General features: G+C 32.4%; 1 protein-coding gene across 1 annotated transcript; it reads left to right on the top strand.

Moving 5' to 3' along the window:
• Window positions 1-364: 364 nt before the first annotated feature.
• Window positions 365-11,480, top strand: LOC146999377 (THAP domain-containing protein 1-like). The gene is made up of 4 exons (XM_085822733.1): window positions 365-3,014; window positions 4,036-4,130; window positions 8,257-8,346; window positions 11,336-11,480. The coding sequence occupies exons 1-4, from the start codon at window positions 2,862-2,864 to the stop codon at window positions 11,352-11,354; spliced, it is 357 nt and encodes a 118-aa protein (XP_085678859.1). The 5' UTR covers window positions 365-2,861; the 3' UTR covers window positions 11,355-11,480.
• The last annotated feature ends 7,721 nt before the right edge of the window (window positions 11,481-19,201 follow it).

Below are 19,201 nucleotides of genomic sequence, written 5' to 3'. Positions count from 1 at the left end.
AACATAAATAGCAATAGTAAAAAGCAAATACAAAATAACGCTTCACGCTATCAAAATTGCTCATTTTCTTAAATATCAACAACTAAATAGTATTTCAACTAAAACACATAATGTAAACAAGAGTTTGCCCGATGCCGAAAAAAATTCAAAATTATCTATGAAAAATATGAGCGCATTGTGACGCAACCGTATCATTCGTATTCGAACAGCAACCGCATCATTCGTATTCGCATAGAAACCGCATCATTCGTACTCGAACAAACCGCATCGTATGACAGATGCGAGTAACGAAGAGATGCGAGTAACGAAATGAATTTGTGAGTACCGAATCGGTACTTCGAGTCAACCGATGTACCCGTTACTCAGTAACGAATACATGCGGTTTGCTCCAGCTGTAATCTCAATGGCTGGCTGTCTTTTCAAATATCTAATTTGCCCTGCTATCCAAATGTTTATGATTGAATTTTTTTTAGTCTAGTTTATGCATTCAGTTTCAAAATAATATGTGTGATCAGATTGCTTATTATTTTATTGCAGCAATAAATTTATGTTAAATAGTTTGAACAATTGTATAAAAATAAGAGTTTGCATTGTTTTGTCCAAAATATGTATGGTTGAAACATTATCTTAATCTAGTTTGTAATTCAAGTTTTTTTTGGGGGGTACTGTTCTGTTATTGGGACCAGAATCGGAAATGTATGAACCTGTGTTCGTAAGTATGTGCATAGATGTGTATATGTTGAATATTTTATATATAATTTTTGTTGAATCTTGCAAGTTGCCTAACATTCAGAATTATTACTACCGAATTTTACTGATAGGTTTTTTCGAGTTGACATAATCTGTCTGATAAATAAAATAAACTGGTGTTTAAATTATATGCATTTCTCTTTATGTTTCATTGAAAGTGAGATGGAAATATAAATGCTATCCAGAAAAATGAATTTTTTTTGCCTGAAAACTGTACTAAATGATTAATGTTTATATCATTTTAGAAATGTCAATATTAAAGTTTCTCCCCCTTCTCTTCTTTGATTTTGAAATAATTTATAATAAAATAATATATGCATAAGTGTAATTAAAGTGTCATTCAATAATATAATTTATTTTTACTGATATTTTTATATTTCTTATCTGGGTTTTCTTTTGGTGTTAGACAACACCTCCTAGAACTAACTGAAGGCCACGGCGCGTTTCTCAGGATTATGTGTGACGTCAGTGTTAGTAGGGATTGTATTTCATTTAACTCTCCCCACCCAGGACTGTGGTGGGTGGATTTCCGGAGTTTTGACGGTCACTTGGTCAGAAATCGTCCATAAGAACAGTCGACATTTTCTTTCTTTTTTCAGATATTTCTATATTATAAGTATTCCACTTTATTATTTGTTTTTCAAATTTTTGATATGGTTTACACATGCTGTGTACCTAACTGTAAAGGGAACTATCCAAATGGTCCAAAAGTACAGGTTTTCTCTTTTCCGAAAGAGAAAGAATTCTTAAATAAATGGATAAAGGCGATTCATAGAAGTAATTTCAAGCCAACAAAATTTTCGAAGGTAAGTTGCGTTTTTTTTTTTTTTTTAATGAATAAGTTTATACTTATCTGTGCTTTAAAAAGTGCTCCTGTGTTAAGTATGTTATAATTATCATAAACTAAAGCGAGTACATACATTTATAGAAAGTAAACATATTTAATCTTATTGTAAGTCTAATAGTGATTATATAAGTATGATGATTTAATCATACTATTAATTTAATTTATAGCAGATAGTACTGTTTATCATCATGCTAATCGTTCAATCTATAGTTCAATTAAATAAAAAAATTATAATTTATTTTTACTGATATTTTTATATTTCTTATCTGGGTTTTCTTTTGGTGTTAGACAACACCTCCTAGAACTAACTGAAGGCCACGGCGCGTTTCTCAGGATTATGTGTGACGTCAGTGTTAGTAGGGATTGTATTTCATTTAACTCTCCCCACCCAGGACTGTGGTGGGTGGTTTTCCGGAGTTTTGACGGTCACTTGGTCAGAAATCGTCCATAAGAACAGTCGACATTTTCTTTCTTTTTTCAGATATTTCTATATTATAAGTATTCCACTTTATTATTTGTTTTTCAAATTTTTGATATGGTTTACACATGCTGTGTACCTAACTGTAAAGGGAACTATCCAAATGGTCCAAAAGTACAGGTTTTCTCTTTTCCGAAAGAGAAAGAATTCTTAAATAAATGGATAAAGGCGATTCATAGAAGTAATTTCAAGCCAACAAAATTTTCGAAGGTAAGTTGCGTTTTTTTTTTTTTTTTAATGAATAAGTTTATACTTATCTGTGCTTTAAAAAGTGCTCCTGTGTTAAGTATGTTATAATTATCATAAACTAAAGCGAGTACATACATTTATAGAAAGTAAACATATTTAATCTTATTGTAAGTCTAATAGTGATTATATAAGTATGATGATTTAATCATACTATTAATTTAATTTATAGCAGATAGTACTGTTTATCATCATGCTAATCGTTCAATCTATAGTTCAATTAAATAAAAAAATTATAATTTATTTTTACTGATATTTTTATATTTCTTATCTGGGTTTTCTTTTGGTGTTAGACAACACCTCCTAGAACTAACTGAAGGCCACGGCGCGTTTCTCAGGATTATGTGTGACGTCAGTGTTAGTAGGGATTGTATTTCATTTAACTCTCCCCACCCAGGACTGTGGTGGGTGGTTTTCCGGAGTTTTGACGGTCACTTGGTCAGAAATCGTCCATAAGAACAGTCGACATTTTCTTTCTTTTTTCAGATATTTCTATATTATAAGTATTCCACTTTATTATTTGTTTTTCAAATTTTTGATATGGTTTACACATGCTGTGTACCTAACTGTAAAGGGAACTATCCAAATGGTCCAAAAGTACAGGTTTTCTCTTTTCCGAAAGAGAAAGAATTCTTAAATAAATGGATAAAGGCGATTCATAGAAGTAATTTCAAGCCAACAAAATTTTCGAAGGTAAGTTGCGTTTTTTTTTTTTTTTTTAATGAATAAGTTTATACTTATCTGTGCTTTAAAAAGTGCTCCTGTGTTAAGTATGTTATAATTATCATAAACTAAAGCGAGTACATACATTTATAGAAAGTAAACATATTTAATCTTATTGTAAGTCTAATAGTGATTATATAAGTATGATGATTTAATCATACTATTAATTTAATTTATAGCAGATAGTACTGTTTATCATCATGCTAATCGTTCAATCTATAGTTCAATTAAATGTAGGATTAATAAATATTCAAAATTGTAAATACATTTTGTATGTTGCAAAATGCTTGCATTTAAACATCTCGATACATTTGTCACAGGAACAGCGTATTTATTAAAATCCGAAGACCTTGAAAAATCTTGATAATATCTCTGTAACTAATACCAATTTTGTTTCTGCTGTTAATGCGAAAAAATACGCTATTTAAATTTTTGTGAGTTCATGCCTGATATTCTTAAAATTCACTTAATATAACATAAATCATTAAATATGAAGTTTTACAAAATCTTGTATTTAATTCTAGTTTAGATAATTAAATCCGATTATAACAATCTTTGCATACAAGTGTTTCGTATTTTTTGTAAGTAAATAATTAAATTTATGCAACACTTTATTTGACAAAAGATTTTTCTATCTAATTAGACATTATTCTTCAAAACTAGTACCTGTTTCACTTTATACAATTAACAGATAAGTAGGATTTTCTTTCTATTAGTCGTGAATAAACATTAACTTATATTATTTTAGTGGCCTGCTGCAACGGGCTGACTGCATGGGTGTTTTCCCCATGTGTAACGTATATACGAGCCAGTTTCCCTTAGAAAGTCCTCCATGAAGGCATCCCTCCCCTTAGGCAGATAGCCCTCGAGGCTTTGCCATAATTAAAATAACCTAACCTGTATTATCTTATGCTACAAATTTAATGAAATTTAATAATGTATGCTCAGTTTAAAGCCGAAAAACTTAATGTATACAAATTCTTGCTGATAGGTTTGTGCCCTTCATTTTCACCCTGAGGACATTTCAAAATGTACAGAATTCGTTGATGAAAGGACTGGAAGGAAGGTGACTGCTCCCTTATCGAGGTACAAATTAAAACGTTGTGCGATTCCTAGTATTTTCCCAAACTGCCCAAAATATATTTCAAGGGAATTTATCGTGAGAGAAAGCCCAGATGAATGTCGTAAAAGGCTAGAAAATAAAAACCTTCAGTGGGCTGTAACTGAAAGTATATCCCAGTTTCAGACGAATGAAAAAGAAAAATCCTTTTCTTCTTTTTCTGAATTTTTAGATAAGATGGGAAAAGAAAAGCTACCTGGCTTGTGGAACTGTATTAAAAGAGCACGGGAAGCTATCTTTTTAATTATTGAGCTAACACCGTGCCCTGAAATAAATATTTCAGCATTAATAAACGAAAAACTTGAACTTTCAGTTTACATTGGGAAAACTGAACTTAAAAAATTTAATAATTTAACTTTGCCAGCATCTGTTGGCAATGTAGATGAGGTAATTTCTATTTTAAACGCTTTGTTGTCGTATGAATTTAAAAGTGATGTGCAGAATTTAAGAATAAATTCTGTTTGTGAAACTTTAGAAAATATTGAAGAACAATACGATGAAAATAAGCAGAAAGCCATACAATTCATTAGGGAGCAATTAACATTAATTAATACATCCAAAGAAAACTTACGGTATTCTCCAGAGAGTATGATACTATTCAGTATTTTATGTACAATTTCACCCCATGCTTATAAATTTTTAAGGAGTTCTGGGTGTATTTTGGCTCCTCACCCTCGGACAATTCAAAGGTTATGCTCATCTTTGGTAGCTAATTGTATATTTTGTATAGCAGTATGTCGAAGCAATTTTTTTTTCCAAAGAAATCGAATATATTGTCATACATTTATACGCATGCATATACATACGTATGGAAATAAAAATGTATGGCATGATATTTCATAAAGACTACAATTTAAATTCTTTCTAAAGATAGAAATGTAGTCTTTATGAAATATTATGCCATACATTTTTATTTGATGAAATGCAGTCTGTGATAAAAAAAAGCAATATTTATCGTTCCCCGTTTACAGACAGTTTTGAATAATTCTGAATTGACTGCAAAGACAATTTCGATGATTTTCTTCTTTTCCTCTATCCTTCCTCTTTTTAGTTGACTGATTGAAAATAAGCATATACATATTATCTAAAGTATTTCTGTATAAATTGTTTCGAATTGTAATGTATAATTTAGTGCATCCTAAGGGCATTTATATGTTAGTAATTTTATTCGGCAGTAATAATGCAATGATAGTGTTTTTCATTTGTTGTGTTTAATATCCCAGTTTAGGATTTGTTACACTTGCCTTCCACACAATACTGCTAAACCATGTTATAAAATTTCCCTGTAAAGATCAGAGGTTAGCTATTTAGATCTATATCAGACCTCTATCAGAGATTTGATATTTGCCATTTAAAATGCAAAATAATATGCAATTCTCTCTGTGCACCTAATGTCTCAAATAATTATAAAAACTTATTTAAATCGTTGCAAGCTTAGCGTTATTTGTTTCAAACATGAGTATTTATTATTATTCGGCAACATATGTCAAAAATAAGATATATTACTTATACTTATCAAAGATGTTTATTAGTCAAGGCATAAATTGTTGTAAGTATAATTAATACGACCTTTGACCAATAAACATCTCTGATTAATTATATTTGTTTTCAACTAATGATTTTATGTTGCTACATGATTCCAGGTAAATTAGCTTCATAATTTAAATCAGTTAGAATTTATCTCAATTTTTTAGGATCTATATCCTGCCTTCATGTCTTAAATTGTCTTTCTGTTTAATTATTGCGTACAAATAAAATTCCGATTCATTAAGTGTGAAGTTTCTTTCGTTAACAAGAGTTTCTCAGCGATTAAATTTAGTAACATCAGTAATAACTTTTAACGGAATTAAAAATTCTAGTTATTCGTATCGAAAACATTCTAAAAATAAAAATCTCGGTTCTTCACATTCTAATGAAAGCAAGGTATTTTCCAGATTTATAAACGATGAGAATTAAATATAAAAATTTCAGTTTTTAAATAAGCCTGTCAAATGGATATTTAAGAAGGCACCCTTAAAGTTGGCGAGGACGAAAGTATCCCTACTGCAGTGACGTCACGAACTGCGCGCCGTGGCCTTGAGTTAGTTCTAGGTGGTGTTGTGTTAGAAGGAGGAAGAGACTGTAATGTTTTAATTAAGGAAATACGAGGGCTATCCAGAAAGTAGATTACGTTTTGGAATAAAAAAATAAACAAAGTATAGGAAACAAATTTTATTATATACAGATGAAAGCCACACTCAAATACTACTTTTCTACATAGTCACCATACAAATTATGGCATTTATCGTAGCGATGTACGAGCTTGGAAATTCCTTCGTCGAAAAATTCGGCCGCCTGCGCCTTCAACCACTTCGTTACCTCTTCTTGCCTTCCATCTTGCACAAAACTTGTGGTAAACAAGCTTTTCGCTGATGATTTCGTGCAACAAACTTCGCGAAATTTGTGGAAAACTCAAAGAAAGTTCCGTTATTGTGAAATTTCGATTTTCACGGACTTTAGCATCGACTTTTTCGAGAAGTTCGGCGGTCACTATGCTGGGTCTCCCACTTCGATCTTCGTCGTGAACATTGGTTCGGCCATTTTGAAATCTTATGACCCACTGACGCACTCCACCTTCAGTGATAATGTTGTCCCCATACACTTCACGAAGCTGCCGATAGATTTCTATCGGTTTACAGTTTTTTGCAGTCAGAAACCTTATTACTGAGCGCACCTCGCAGCTCGCGGGATTTTCAATTAACGCAGACATTTCAAACCGTCACAGTATCTGAACGGAGCACAGCACGAACCTCTCACTAGCACGGCTAGATGCAGACTGAGCTGCGCAACGCTCTGACCCCAAGATGGCCGCGCTAGCCCCGCCCCTAGCGGACACAGACGGAAACGTAATCTACTTCCTGGATGGCCCTCGTAATTAAAACATTACAGTCTTCTAAATAACACAGTTACAGTAATGTTTATTGAAGCAATCAGTACTGTGTGATTGCCAGTGATTGAATAATGTTAAAATGCATTGTTCATAAGAAAATTTGCTTATCTTTGTGTTATAGATTTTATTTTGACACAAGCTGAAATTTGAATTATTGGAAGCACTTTGAAAACCCGAATTATTTCCTGAATCATTAATCAAGCCAATATATAACATACAAATTTTCATACAAAATTATTTCTTTGAGCATATTATAAAGAGCTCATTTAATTTTATTATTTGTACAAATTTTAGACAAAAGTAGCATGTAACAGTTAAAGATTTATTGAAGCCTACTTGTTACTTGTGGTAACAAAGAAGTGTAAAAGATATTGCCACATTAGCGAACATGACGATCATTGATGCTTAGTTTAGTAATTTAATAATACATTGAGAAATGCTGGGAACTTTCAGAAGTAGACATTTCGGAAATGATGGGCTTGATAAGAAATTTACATGGTTTTATTATTTATTCTTTAGTTAAGAATGGGTTTTAGATGTTCATGTGAAAGAATTCTGTTTAATTATATGTGAAAGAATTGTTAAAGTTTGGCATTTAAAAAAATGAATTAATAATATGCAATCATCTTTTTATTATACATATATTACTATATATTTCTAATGCGCTATGTAAATGTCAGTGCTATCTGCACTCATGCAGTCAGGGCAATCTTTTCTTATACATGAAAAATTCTGATATTTTCTTATCATCTGCCCTCACAGCTTCAACTTATGCTAAAACAGCAAGAGTATGCACACGATAATAGCAAACTATGAATATGCATACCACACACATGTATTTACATGCTTTATATTTAATCTTTATTTCTGAATAGTATTCCATTGGATGAAAAATATGTGAATATTGACCCAATATATATATTTTTGTGTGTGTGCATCCTAAAATTTCTTGTTTCTTATAAAGTGCTTATTTGAATTACTACTTGTGAACAGAGCAGTAGATATGAACCATAAACTAACCATTTTGCCAATTTTCACAGCTTTGCAGATAGTCAGAAAGCACCAAAATTTGTAATAATGTTAAGTTTAAATGATGTTCTATACTTTTGTGTTAATTTTTCTATTCTATTAATTCTATTACTGTGTTATCAAACTTTCTGCAGGAATTTGAACTGGTTAAGATGTTATTACCATGTGGAGAAAAATTTGGTTTTCAAGCTAGAAAAAATTGCAGCTGAAGGATTTTGTAGAAGGTCAATCAAACTGGTTTTAGTTAATTATAATTTAATTTTGGGTGAAGAATTCTCAAATTTATTTATCATAAGTGTCTAAAGGTATCATAAGTGTCATAAGTGTCTAAATTAAATTCTGCTTGTTTTTGAAATTTTTCATGACATTCATTCTTTGATTATTATTATTTTTTTTTAATTTACTAACTTATGTCCAGGCACATAATGTTGCATTTAATGCCATACCTTAAATATTGTAAAATGTTAAAATAATACATTTCATTTAAAAATGTGGTTGTGACAGTAAATTTTCTGTTACATTTAATCATATCTATAAACATTGGTATACATCATTTTTCAATAACCTGTATATTATTTTGTGTATTTCTTTTACATCCAAGATCTGGCATATGACTTGCTTTTCAAACTGATAACACGGTTTAATAATGTAATCTAATGGTTAAAGTTTACTATGGAACGGGCCGAATTTAATAAATTATTCTTTGATAGAAATTTATTCATGTGTTCAGTGTGTCTCATCTTTTTAAATTGCTAAAGTAAATTTTATGTACTTGCATTTAGGAATTTTGACTGTATCAGAGTAATTTTGTTTCAGTTATTATAACATGCAAGGGAAAAAATTCATTCATAGCTCCGTATTTAAAATTAGTTAATTAAAGTCCTTAATAAAGAGGGACGTTTTGTTGTTTTTAATGTCAATAGAGTTTAATTCAAAAATATGCCACATTAAGGGTTACTTTTTAACCTAATTTAAAATTTTCATTACTTTAACATGTCCAATAATGGTTATTTTAACTCCGATATTGTAATGATATCAAAATTCCTTACTTTTTGATAGGTAATCCAAATGTAAAACAAGAAAAGAAAAAATTAAAATCTAGAAGTATATTTATTTCATGCCTCTAACAAATAAAAACAACACAAGCACTTTTTACTGTCTATCTGCATAGTGTGGCATGTCTCGTAAGACTGAGATTTGTATGGTCAAATCCATGTTTCAGTTAAAGGAAAATGCATGCACAGTCTTCTGATTTTCCCATCGATTTAGGATTCTGTATATACTAGCATAAGAAATATATTAGTTAATGCAGTGTTATACATCAATATTTATAGACAATTATTGTGGCTATGTTTATTATAATTTTGTTCACTGTAATGACTGGAGTGCCTAAACCACCATGCTGTGTAAACAAAACTTAAATCTTCATCTCTGCATACTGCCCCACTAGTGTTTAAACCACTGAAATGGTGATTATGGTAGAACATCTTTGGTAAAAATTTACTCTACTGTAACCCTTGGCGAATCGTTTCTTTTTTTTATATCAAGATCGTCACCTGAGAGGATCGGCACCAATTTCAAGGTGGCCGCTACACAAAACCAAAATAAGAAGTCAAAGACATAGACAAATTCTGTGTATATGTACACATTGACCTATTAAAACAGAGAACTGCACAAACTGGGCATTGTGCACTGCCTTAACTTTGTCCATGTACACATTGATCTATTTTCACTTTAAGAAAATCAGAAAGTTAAAAATATCAGTTACCAGAAAAAATTCGCCACTCTCTTAACACACAGACAACCAAAAATACACAAACAGAGAGAAATAAGTTACCAAAAATACATATTTCCTAACATAAAAACATTAAACAACAAATCTTCTAACAAAAATTAAAACACAGAGACAAAAAAATAAATGAAACGTCATTTTTTTAACATACCTTTTTTTCACATGCATATGTTTAGGCTTATGTTATGCAAATTTTTCGTCTCTTAGTCACCTCAGACATACTCAAACGATGGTACCCACACCAAAATAATAAATAGCATGTTCAAAATACAAGACCATACCACTTCCGTGCAACCAAACACAGCAATTGAAAAGAATGGTAAGAACCAAAAACCTGGGACCGTACAAAAGGTTTACTATTAAAAAAAGTAGCCCAAAACTAAATTTATCACAACACGTTGGCAATATTTGCAGAAATAACTCCTTTTTATTGACAAAAAAAAAGTTTTTTTTTTTTTTTTTCTTCCAAAGGCTACTTTCGCCAACATTATCAACATTAGGGTTACCGAAAATCTTATTTGACGCAATGGGCTTCCACATTTCACAAACAACCAATACCACTTTGCGATTTTTTTTCAGACAGAAACCAAGGTGTACCATACAGTAAAGATTAGCCACATCTTCATTTACTACTGTTACAAGTACTTCTTTGGTAAATTTCTGCGGTTAAGTTCAAAAGTTTAAAATTGCATTAACATGATCAGATTCAGAGTCATAGCTAGGGTTTTCAGCACTCAGGGACAACTGAAGATTTCGTGCCCCCTACTGCTTGCCAAGGATGGAAAACATTTAATTCTAAAATGTTCTAACATCAATTTGGCGCCCCTTGGATTCTGTGCCTGGGGACAGATGCCCCCCTCTAGCTACGCCCCTGATCAGATTTTATTTTCTGCATGTAGCTAACAATTACTTATGTGTTGTCAGATAAATGTTACCAGATGCATTTAATTGTTTTACTTGCCAATCTCATGAGACAAGTTTTTTTTGCTCCTGCAAGACTTTACTTTGTGTTGCAAAATAAATTCATTCTCACTATTTTTGGACTTGCCTACACATTAAATTTAAAATAGTTTTATGAATAGGTAAGATGTGATTATCATAATTTTGTTTCTCTCTTTATCTTGGCAACTTTATATGTTGATTCAGTATCCAGGTTACCTACCAGTGGCTGATTGATAAAACTGCTCATATGTTCAGCTGGTGGTTTGAGTTTATTTTCTGACATAAAAAATTTTAAAAGGCATCCCCCATGTTTATTTTACTATAATCGAAAAATCAAATAATTGCTATTCTGTTTATAGGTACTAAATGTTAAAATATTTTAAATGCTTCCTTTAATTTGCATTCTAATAGTCATTTGTTTAAATTTAATTATGAATTATATTCACATATAGTAATTGTGAGTGTTTTTTTTATTGTAGGTGCTGTGAAAGGCAATGACAGAGATCCAATTTATCAAGAGTTCTTATATACTACATAAGAATACATGGATATAAGATTGTTTTTCATGAATTCAAATAAAATGTGATAAATTTGATTAATAAAAACTATTTTGAATTTTGAAAAGTGTTTTTCCTCTGTTAATCATAATATAGTGCCATAAATTTCTGAATGTGTTTATTTTTCATCCAAATAAATAGCTTTACAAAAATTTGTCATATTAATAGATATTGCATAATTTAGCATTATTATAAACATTTATTATAGCAGATTTAGCTGAACTACGTTTTTAGTCTCTCTGCAGATGAAGTCACAAAGGTAAGTGGTTAGATATTTTTCTGTATTCCCCATTAAGTAATTTTATCTAATAAATTACCATTACTTATATACTAAGGGTGAAAGAATAAGCTTTCCTTGAAGATACAAAAATTTGCAGATATTTCAAAAAATTGGTGTACGTAAAAAAGTAAGAACTTTTTTGCCACATATACGAAACTAAAAATGTTAGATATGAAATAGTTCAGAAATATAAATATTTTCACTATTTTTTAACTATAATTCACTGCATTTGTTATATATAATCACAGTTTAAGGTAGCAGTGCTTTTCTCACTGTGATTTCTCATGTATTTTGATTCATAAATACACGTACATAAATCCACGTATTTTGATTTCTCTTTTGAGACCGAATAAAAAATGAACTAAACATTCTCGTTGACATTGAGAGTTGAATAAAAGCTCACCTCAAAATAAAATGAATTAATAAATTTATGGAAAATTTTACATAGCATATATTGAGCAGAAAGAGTAAACTGAATATACTTAATGGAATTAATAATTGGTAGAGTTTATTGCAGAATAAAATGCCTTAATTGCATGGTAAACAGTAGATCTTTTGAAGTTTTTCTATGTTGCGTAAAATGCAGATTTAAATTTTTGATATTGATTGTCATATAAATGGCAATTACTTTTTTATTTTGCTCTGAAATGAATGGTTAGTAATAAAATTCTGGATGAGACAACCTTTAACATGCGCTAGAATTTACAAAGTTTAATTTGGTGCTGATTTCAATGGGTAAATTTCATTTTACTGAATTTTGCATAAAATAATACCAATGAACCATTGCAAATTATATTCAGAACTTTTTTTTTTTAATCTAAAAGGGCTATTAGTTTTGAAATGTGACTTCATATCGTCAGTCATAAACTTGTTTCGCTTTTCATTCAAGTCTTGCCATTTGGCAAAATTTAACAAATTTACCTTTAAAATCTAATATATTATTGACTAACAAGCCAAGCTATTTAAAAGCATTACACACAGTTCTTAACAATGCTTTTTTTAATTTTTAATCTGATTGATTTAAAATGCATTTAATTCATGATATATCTAATTGAAAACATTTTAATATTTTACATAATTACATGATATATTTCTTCATTTTTCAAATATATAGAAGATATATAACTTTTCTGGTTTCTGGTAATTAACATAATTACATGATATATTTCTTCATTTTTCAAATATATAGAAGATATATAACTTTCTGGTATCTTATAAAATGTTTTGCTATTTCCACTGCCCCATCTGTATTGATAATCTATGCATTCATAAACTTTTAGCCTCTTTGAGTGACTGCTAAAATCTGAGGCCTTTCAGATTTTTTTTTTTAATTGTGTGAGCAGAAAGATAGAATTTTAGAAGAGCTTCTTGAGTTACCTTTTGAATGATATAAAGAATTGTTAACATAATGTCAGATTTTTACAACTAAATATTAAATATATAAAAAAGCCTGCAGCATTCTCATGTTATGAAAACATATTTATTTATTCTGAGGCTAGGAATTGATTTAGTTTTAAAAGTACAATTTATTCCTTTTAACAATTTCCCAACAATGTCACCAAAACACTATAAATTCCTTACATGTTTTAAAGAAAGATGATTCATTTATGTAAAGATTATTAAATGGCTAATTTTATTATTCAATTTTTAATACAAATTAACTGAAATTAGAAACTGATTTTATAAAATAATTTAATTATGAATAATTCAATTTGGGGGCTATTGGATGTTTAAAAATGATCAAAAGATTTTTAATATCTTAAAAATAAAAGCAAAATTTTCAGTTTTAATATTTTGTATTAATAATTCACTTTAATTTCCTTGCTCAGTTTTAATATATTCACAAATTCAGATTTAAAAACAAAATAAGTTGTATAAATATTTTCAACATTTCTGATTTTTCCATAGTAACCATAATAGAAGGATTTGAGACTATCTTTGTAAAAAAAGTAGGTTTTAGATCATCACACCTTCACATACTTTCACTGTAATTTTCCTCTGTATATATACTGGGATGTGACACTAAGCAGTTGAGAGTATGTATTTAAGAGGTTAAAGGGATATTGTAACTAGTGTTTCAAATCCTGATAACATCCCATACGCTGTCGGTGGGACGTAGATAGGATGTCCTAAGGATATACTGGGATGTGACATTAAGCGCTCAGGAGGAAATTGGGATATTACGGGATGGCCTGAGGATGTAGTAAGTAGGACTTTAAATCCTAATAACATCCCATACGCTGTCGATGGGACATAGATAGGATGTTTTTAGGATATAATGGGATGTACTTAGGAGTTTTGTGGGATGTCCTGAGGATGTAGTAAGTAGGAGTTCATATCCTAATAACATCCCGCACGCTGTCGATGGGACTTGGTTAGGATGTCCTGAGGATATCCCGGGATGTGACATTAAGCACTCGGGAGGAGGAGTTTAGGAGGTTCGCGGGATATTCCGGGATGTCCTGAGGATGTGCGCATATCCCGCGAGCAACATCCTTGGGATATCCCAAGGATGTTTCTGTGCTATGTGGGAAAGAGAAATTTAAATTATCACAAATTTTGAATTATCAAAGTTATGTTTGATTTATGAAGAAAAGTTAGTATCCATTTTTAAAACAACTCATCAGGGAAAGAGATATCTAAATTTAAATTATCACAAATTTTGAATTTCTATTGTCTAATTGAATTTCTAAGTTCTATTGTCTTTTCAAACTATTAGATATTAGAAATAGTATTAGTAAGTCTGAATACTATTATCAGAAGCTCTATGCTAACAGGAATAATTTTTTAATGCCATAACTTCATATCAGTGAAATCTCCCATCTGTTAGGTACAATTTTATCTTTATTTCCAACATTAGCAATGAGATTCATTACATTAAAACAAGAATTTTTATTTTAAAAAAAGTTAAAAATTTCCATAAAGATGATCTGAGAACTTGCATTGAGATCATGCATTGACAAATTATGTATGAATAAAAAATTCAGGATGTTTATTTCATTAACACATCATGATGTTAAGTTTTCTTTTCCCCCCTTGAGAAAGTAAATAAAAATTCCATATTAAACATTTCTGAAATGTGAAAAAATTTAATAATATATACTATTGGATTAAAATTATAAATTTTTATTAAACATATTTCTGAAAATCTTTTAAGCATCATGCATATAGTTTATGTGAGAGAGCAGAAGCAAATAATGAGTAATGAAATAGCAATAACTAAATATCTACACAGTGAAATCTCTGCAAGAAGGGCATCCATGGCTCTTATCTTTCATGGAATCCATCATCTTATAGAGATATTTAAAGTTTAATATTTAAAAACGAATTCTGTGAAGTTTGATTTATGATCTTAGAAACATTACTCATTTTCAGGAAGTGGTTGACCTAATGATTTCACTGTAACTGTTAAAAATGATCAATAATTATAAATAAGTAAGCAGTAAAATCAAAACTTCTGCCCATTTCACAAACCACTGCATTTAATAATTGTTATTGGCAACTTATGTTAGCACACAGTGATGAAATAGCACATATATACATATATGTGGCGTTCCGACAGATACTTCAACTTCTATTCATGAGATGGCGCCATGTGTAAAATCCAGTTCTTAATCGGAGCAGCAAAGCGACGTCATTACTCACTCAGACTTCTCGTGAGACAACTGTACGCGACGGTAGCATGAACTGTGTTCCGAGCTCTGTGTTGATCTCTGCAATGTAATTTAAATTGTAATTTAGTACTTAATATATTCTTTTGTTATAGGAAATTGTCTACTCTTATTTTCTTTAATTATATCATGCATTAAGCATACGACCACCAAAAGTGGTGACCTTTTGACTGAGCACGCTACTGACAATGGAATTTCAACGACCCTAAGCCACGTGCATCCAAGGCATTCTGAAGAACTGACTAAAAATAACAACGAATATGGACATTAAACGTATGCTACAACGTACCCCTTCAATTATTTCTAGAAGTATTGATATATATTGCTTGTGTTTTTTTCAAAGTCGTGCATATCATCGCAAGGAGCTTCAGCAAATCATCAATGTGATCTGTTCCGTTCCGCTGACTTCGCCAGTCGTGCAATAATTCTTCGATCATTCAACTTTTGTGACAAGTGTGATACAATAGTGATTTTCGCTAAATGTGCTACATCAGTAATTTTTCTGCAGCGTACTACGGGAAAATTCTTCCCCTCAGTGTTCGAAAGTAGTGAATTTTTTTCCCATGTGCTACTGAGTGATTTCCTTTTTTCCTTCGAAAGTGCCTTAGCAGTGTGAAGTGGTGATTTTGTGCGTACGCGATACAAAATGAACGCATCATTTTTTTTCTCAAATAGGGGTTTCTTTTCAAATGCATTTCGGTAAAATATTATTTGTGTGTGTAATTGCTGACCCTGTCTTATTTGTGTGTGTATCGTTACGTAAATTTTTTCTGTATGGTTAAAATATCAATAGTGTATCCTCATGCTACAATATTTGTGCTGTTAAGTGTTTATTAATTAAAGTGAATATTATCTATCAGTATGCCCGACGATATTCCACCAGAGCCACAAATCACACGCGTTGCGGTAAAGCCACCGCCTTTCTGGATCCTTCATTGTGGTTCGCTCAGATCGAAGCACAATTTTCTATCGCTCGCATTAGTGAGGATTCCACAAAATTCAACCATGTAGTTGCAGCAATTGAGTCTGATATTCTGAATTCAGTGCATGACTTAATTCTCAAATCACCTGATTGTGATAAATACTCCAAACTGAAACAGCGGCTCATTGAAATCTATTCAGAAAGTGAATCTTCAAAAATACGTACTTTACTACAAGGACTTGAACTTGGAGATCAGCGACCTTCATACTTGCTGTCACGAATGGGTGATCTGGCAGGAAGCCATTTTAGTGACGACTTGTTGAAGTCACTATGGCTTTCGCGTCTCCCTCCAAATAATTCTCGCTGCTTCCAATGAAGATCTAACCCGTTTAGCAGCAGTGGCTGACAAAATTAATGAACTTGTTACTCCAGATTATGTCAGTGCTGCTAATGCTGCACCTTCCAGTTCACCCCTCGAACAAAAAGTGGCTGAATTGACCAAAAACGTATCTGAACTCTCTACAAGTCTTCATGCTTCACGGAGATACAATCGATCAAATCAGGGCCCACGTAATAAATTTCGTGCCCGAAGCAGGAGTCCATCTCGTCTTAATACTCGAACGCAGTACAAAGAACCCACAAGTGGCATATGTTTTTATCATATGAATTTTGGAGCTCAAGCTCGCAAGTGTGCCCCTCCATGCACTTTTGAACAAGCAGGAAACTAAATGGGCGGTCTTCTGCTGGCCAACAGAATGTCCGCCACATCGACAGAATAGTACTGGCTGATCGTTCAACTCAGTTATGTTTTCTAGTAGATACTGGAGCTGACATATCAGTGCTCCAGAGAACTAAAACAAATGCTCACCAACTTAATAAACTTGTACTGTATGCAGCCAATGGTACCCAAATTGCAACCTACGGCACCAAACTATTGACACTTGATTTAAACTTGCGCCGGACTTTCAACTGGCCTTTTATTATTGCGGATGTAACTCAAGCAATTATTGGTGTCGACTTCTTGACACATTTCCACCTTCTAGTGGATGTCAAGAATAATTGCTTAATTGATGCTACAACCCAGCTGACATCACAGGGCCAAGCTTCTCACATATCGAACGTACCTACCAACATAAGTGTTGTATCGGGCAGCACACGGTTTCATCGGTTATTAGCAGAATTCCCTGACATTTTAAACCCATCCAAATCAGCGCAGCATACTCATCAACCAGAAGTGTATCATCACATTGAAACACATGGCCCACCTGTATTTTCCAAGCCTCGTCGTCTTTCTCCAGAGATGCTAAAAGCTGCTCGCAAAGAATTTGAATTCATGCTAGCACAGGGAACCATTCGCCCATCTAAAAGTCCATGGGCCAGTCCACTTCACATGGTTAAAAAGTCTAATGGTGACTGGCGGCCTTGTGGAGATTATCGTCGACTTAATGCCGTCACAGTCCCTGACAGATATCCAGTCCTGCATATCCAAGACTGTACCCATCTTTTTCATGGAACAAACATATTTTCTACCCTCGATCTTGCCAGAGCATATCATCAGATCCCAGTGCATGCTGAAGATGTTCCCAAGACCGCAGTGACTACACCATTTGGTCTCTTTGAGTACTTATATATGCCATTTGGCCTTCGCAATGCTGGCCAAACATTTCAGCGTTTCATACACCAAGTACTGTCTGGCCTCGATTTCTGCATCCCATATTTTGATGATATCCGGGTTGCATCTACAGATGCGGAAGAACATTTTCAACATCAGCGTCAGATTTTCACTCGCCTTAAAGATCATGGATTAAAACTAAATCCATCCAAATGTGTACTTGGTCAACCCTCAGTCTCCTTTCTTGGATGTCGTATCACCCAGAATGGAGTCAAACCTTTACCGGAAAGAGTCAAAGCAATTAACGACCTACCTCAGCCCAAAACCATCTCTGAACTGAAGCGTTTTCTAGCAATGTTAAATTTATACCGACGCTTTCTGCCAAATGCCGCAAAAACACAAGCCTGCCTACATGAGTTTCTGAAGAATAGCAAAAAAAAAAAAAAAAAAAAAAAAAAAAAAAAAAAAAAAAAAAAAAAGATCAACGAGCTGTCCCTTGGACTGAATCTGCATCTGCAGCATTCGTGCAATGCAAACACGATCTGGCAAATGCAGCCACACTTTCTTATCACTCACCTAGTGATCAGCTCTCTATAATGGTAGATGCATCTGACACGGCCATAGGAGCAGTGCTTCAAGCCCATACCACTAAAGGACTTTCCCCAATGGCATTCTTTTCCAGAAAACTTACTACTGCAGAAAGGAAATACAGCACATATGACAGGGAGCTACTTGCTGTGTACTGTGCTGTTAAATACTTCCGGCACAACTTGGAAGGACACGACTTCATCATTTTCACCGATCATCGACCATTAACCTTCGCTTTTAGGAAAAACTCTGACTCATGTTCTCCTCATCAGCTTCGACATCTGGATTTCATCGCCCAGTTTAGTACAGATATCAGATATGTCTCTGGTACTGATAATTGTGTCGCTGATGCCTTGTCTCGGGTAAACAATACCAACCTCCCTACCCCAGATTTCTCTGAAATTGCAAAAGCTCAATTGCATGATGAGGAACTCAAGAACCTAATCTCAAATCCACAAACCTCCCTTCAGTTACAACCGCTGCACATTGATCCAACGCTTAAAATTTACTGTGACATAGAGAACAATAGAATACGTCCCTATATTCCTGTCAATTTTAGACGTGAAGTGTTTAATGCCTTGCACAATTATGATCTGTACAATTATGATCTATAACAAAAGTTAACATATAACACATATGAAATTTTATTATTGTACAAAATCTTTGGTAAAACAATTTTGGAAACTTCTGAAAGTTAACAACAATTCTGAGAACA

Source organism: Stegodyphus dumicola, chromosome 1 (genome assembly GCF_044657685.1).
Source record: "Stegodyphus dumicola isolate Sdum_Otavi_A_Nest chromosome 1, ASM4465768v1".
Classification (NCBI taxonomy): Eukaryota; Metazoa; Arthropoda; class Arachnida; order Araneae; family Eresidae; genus Stegodyphus; species Stegodyphus dumicola.
The sequence above is the reverse complement of the archived record's forward strand: the minus strand, read 5'-3'. Positions and strand labels throughout refer to the sequence as shown.

Excerpts from the sequence above, each read along its gene's own strand:
- LOC146999377 (XM_085822733.1), top strand. The coding sequence starts at position 2,862 with ATGGTTTACACATGCTGTGTACCTAACTGTAAAGGGAACTATCCAAAT. Across the intron at positions 3,015-4,035 it reads AGCCAACAAAATTTTCGAAG|GTTTGTGCCCTTCATTTTCA; the intron begins GTAAGTTGCGTT and ends TCTTGCTGATAG. Across the intron at positions 4,131-8,256 it reads GTGACTGCTCCCTTATCGAG|GAATTTGAACTGGTTAAGAT; the intron begins GTACAAATTAAA and ends AACTTTCTGCAG.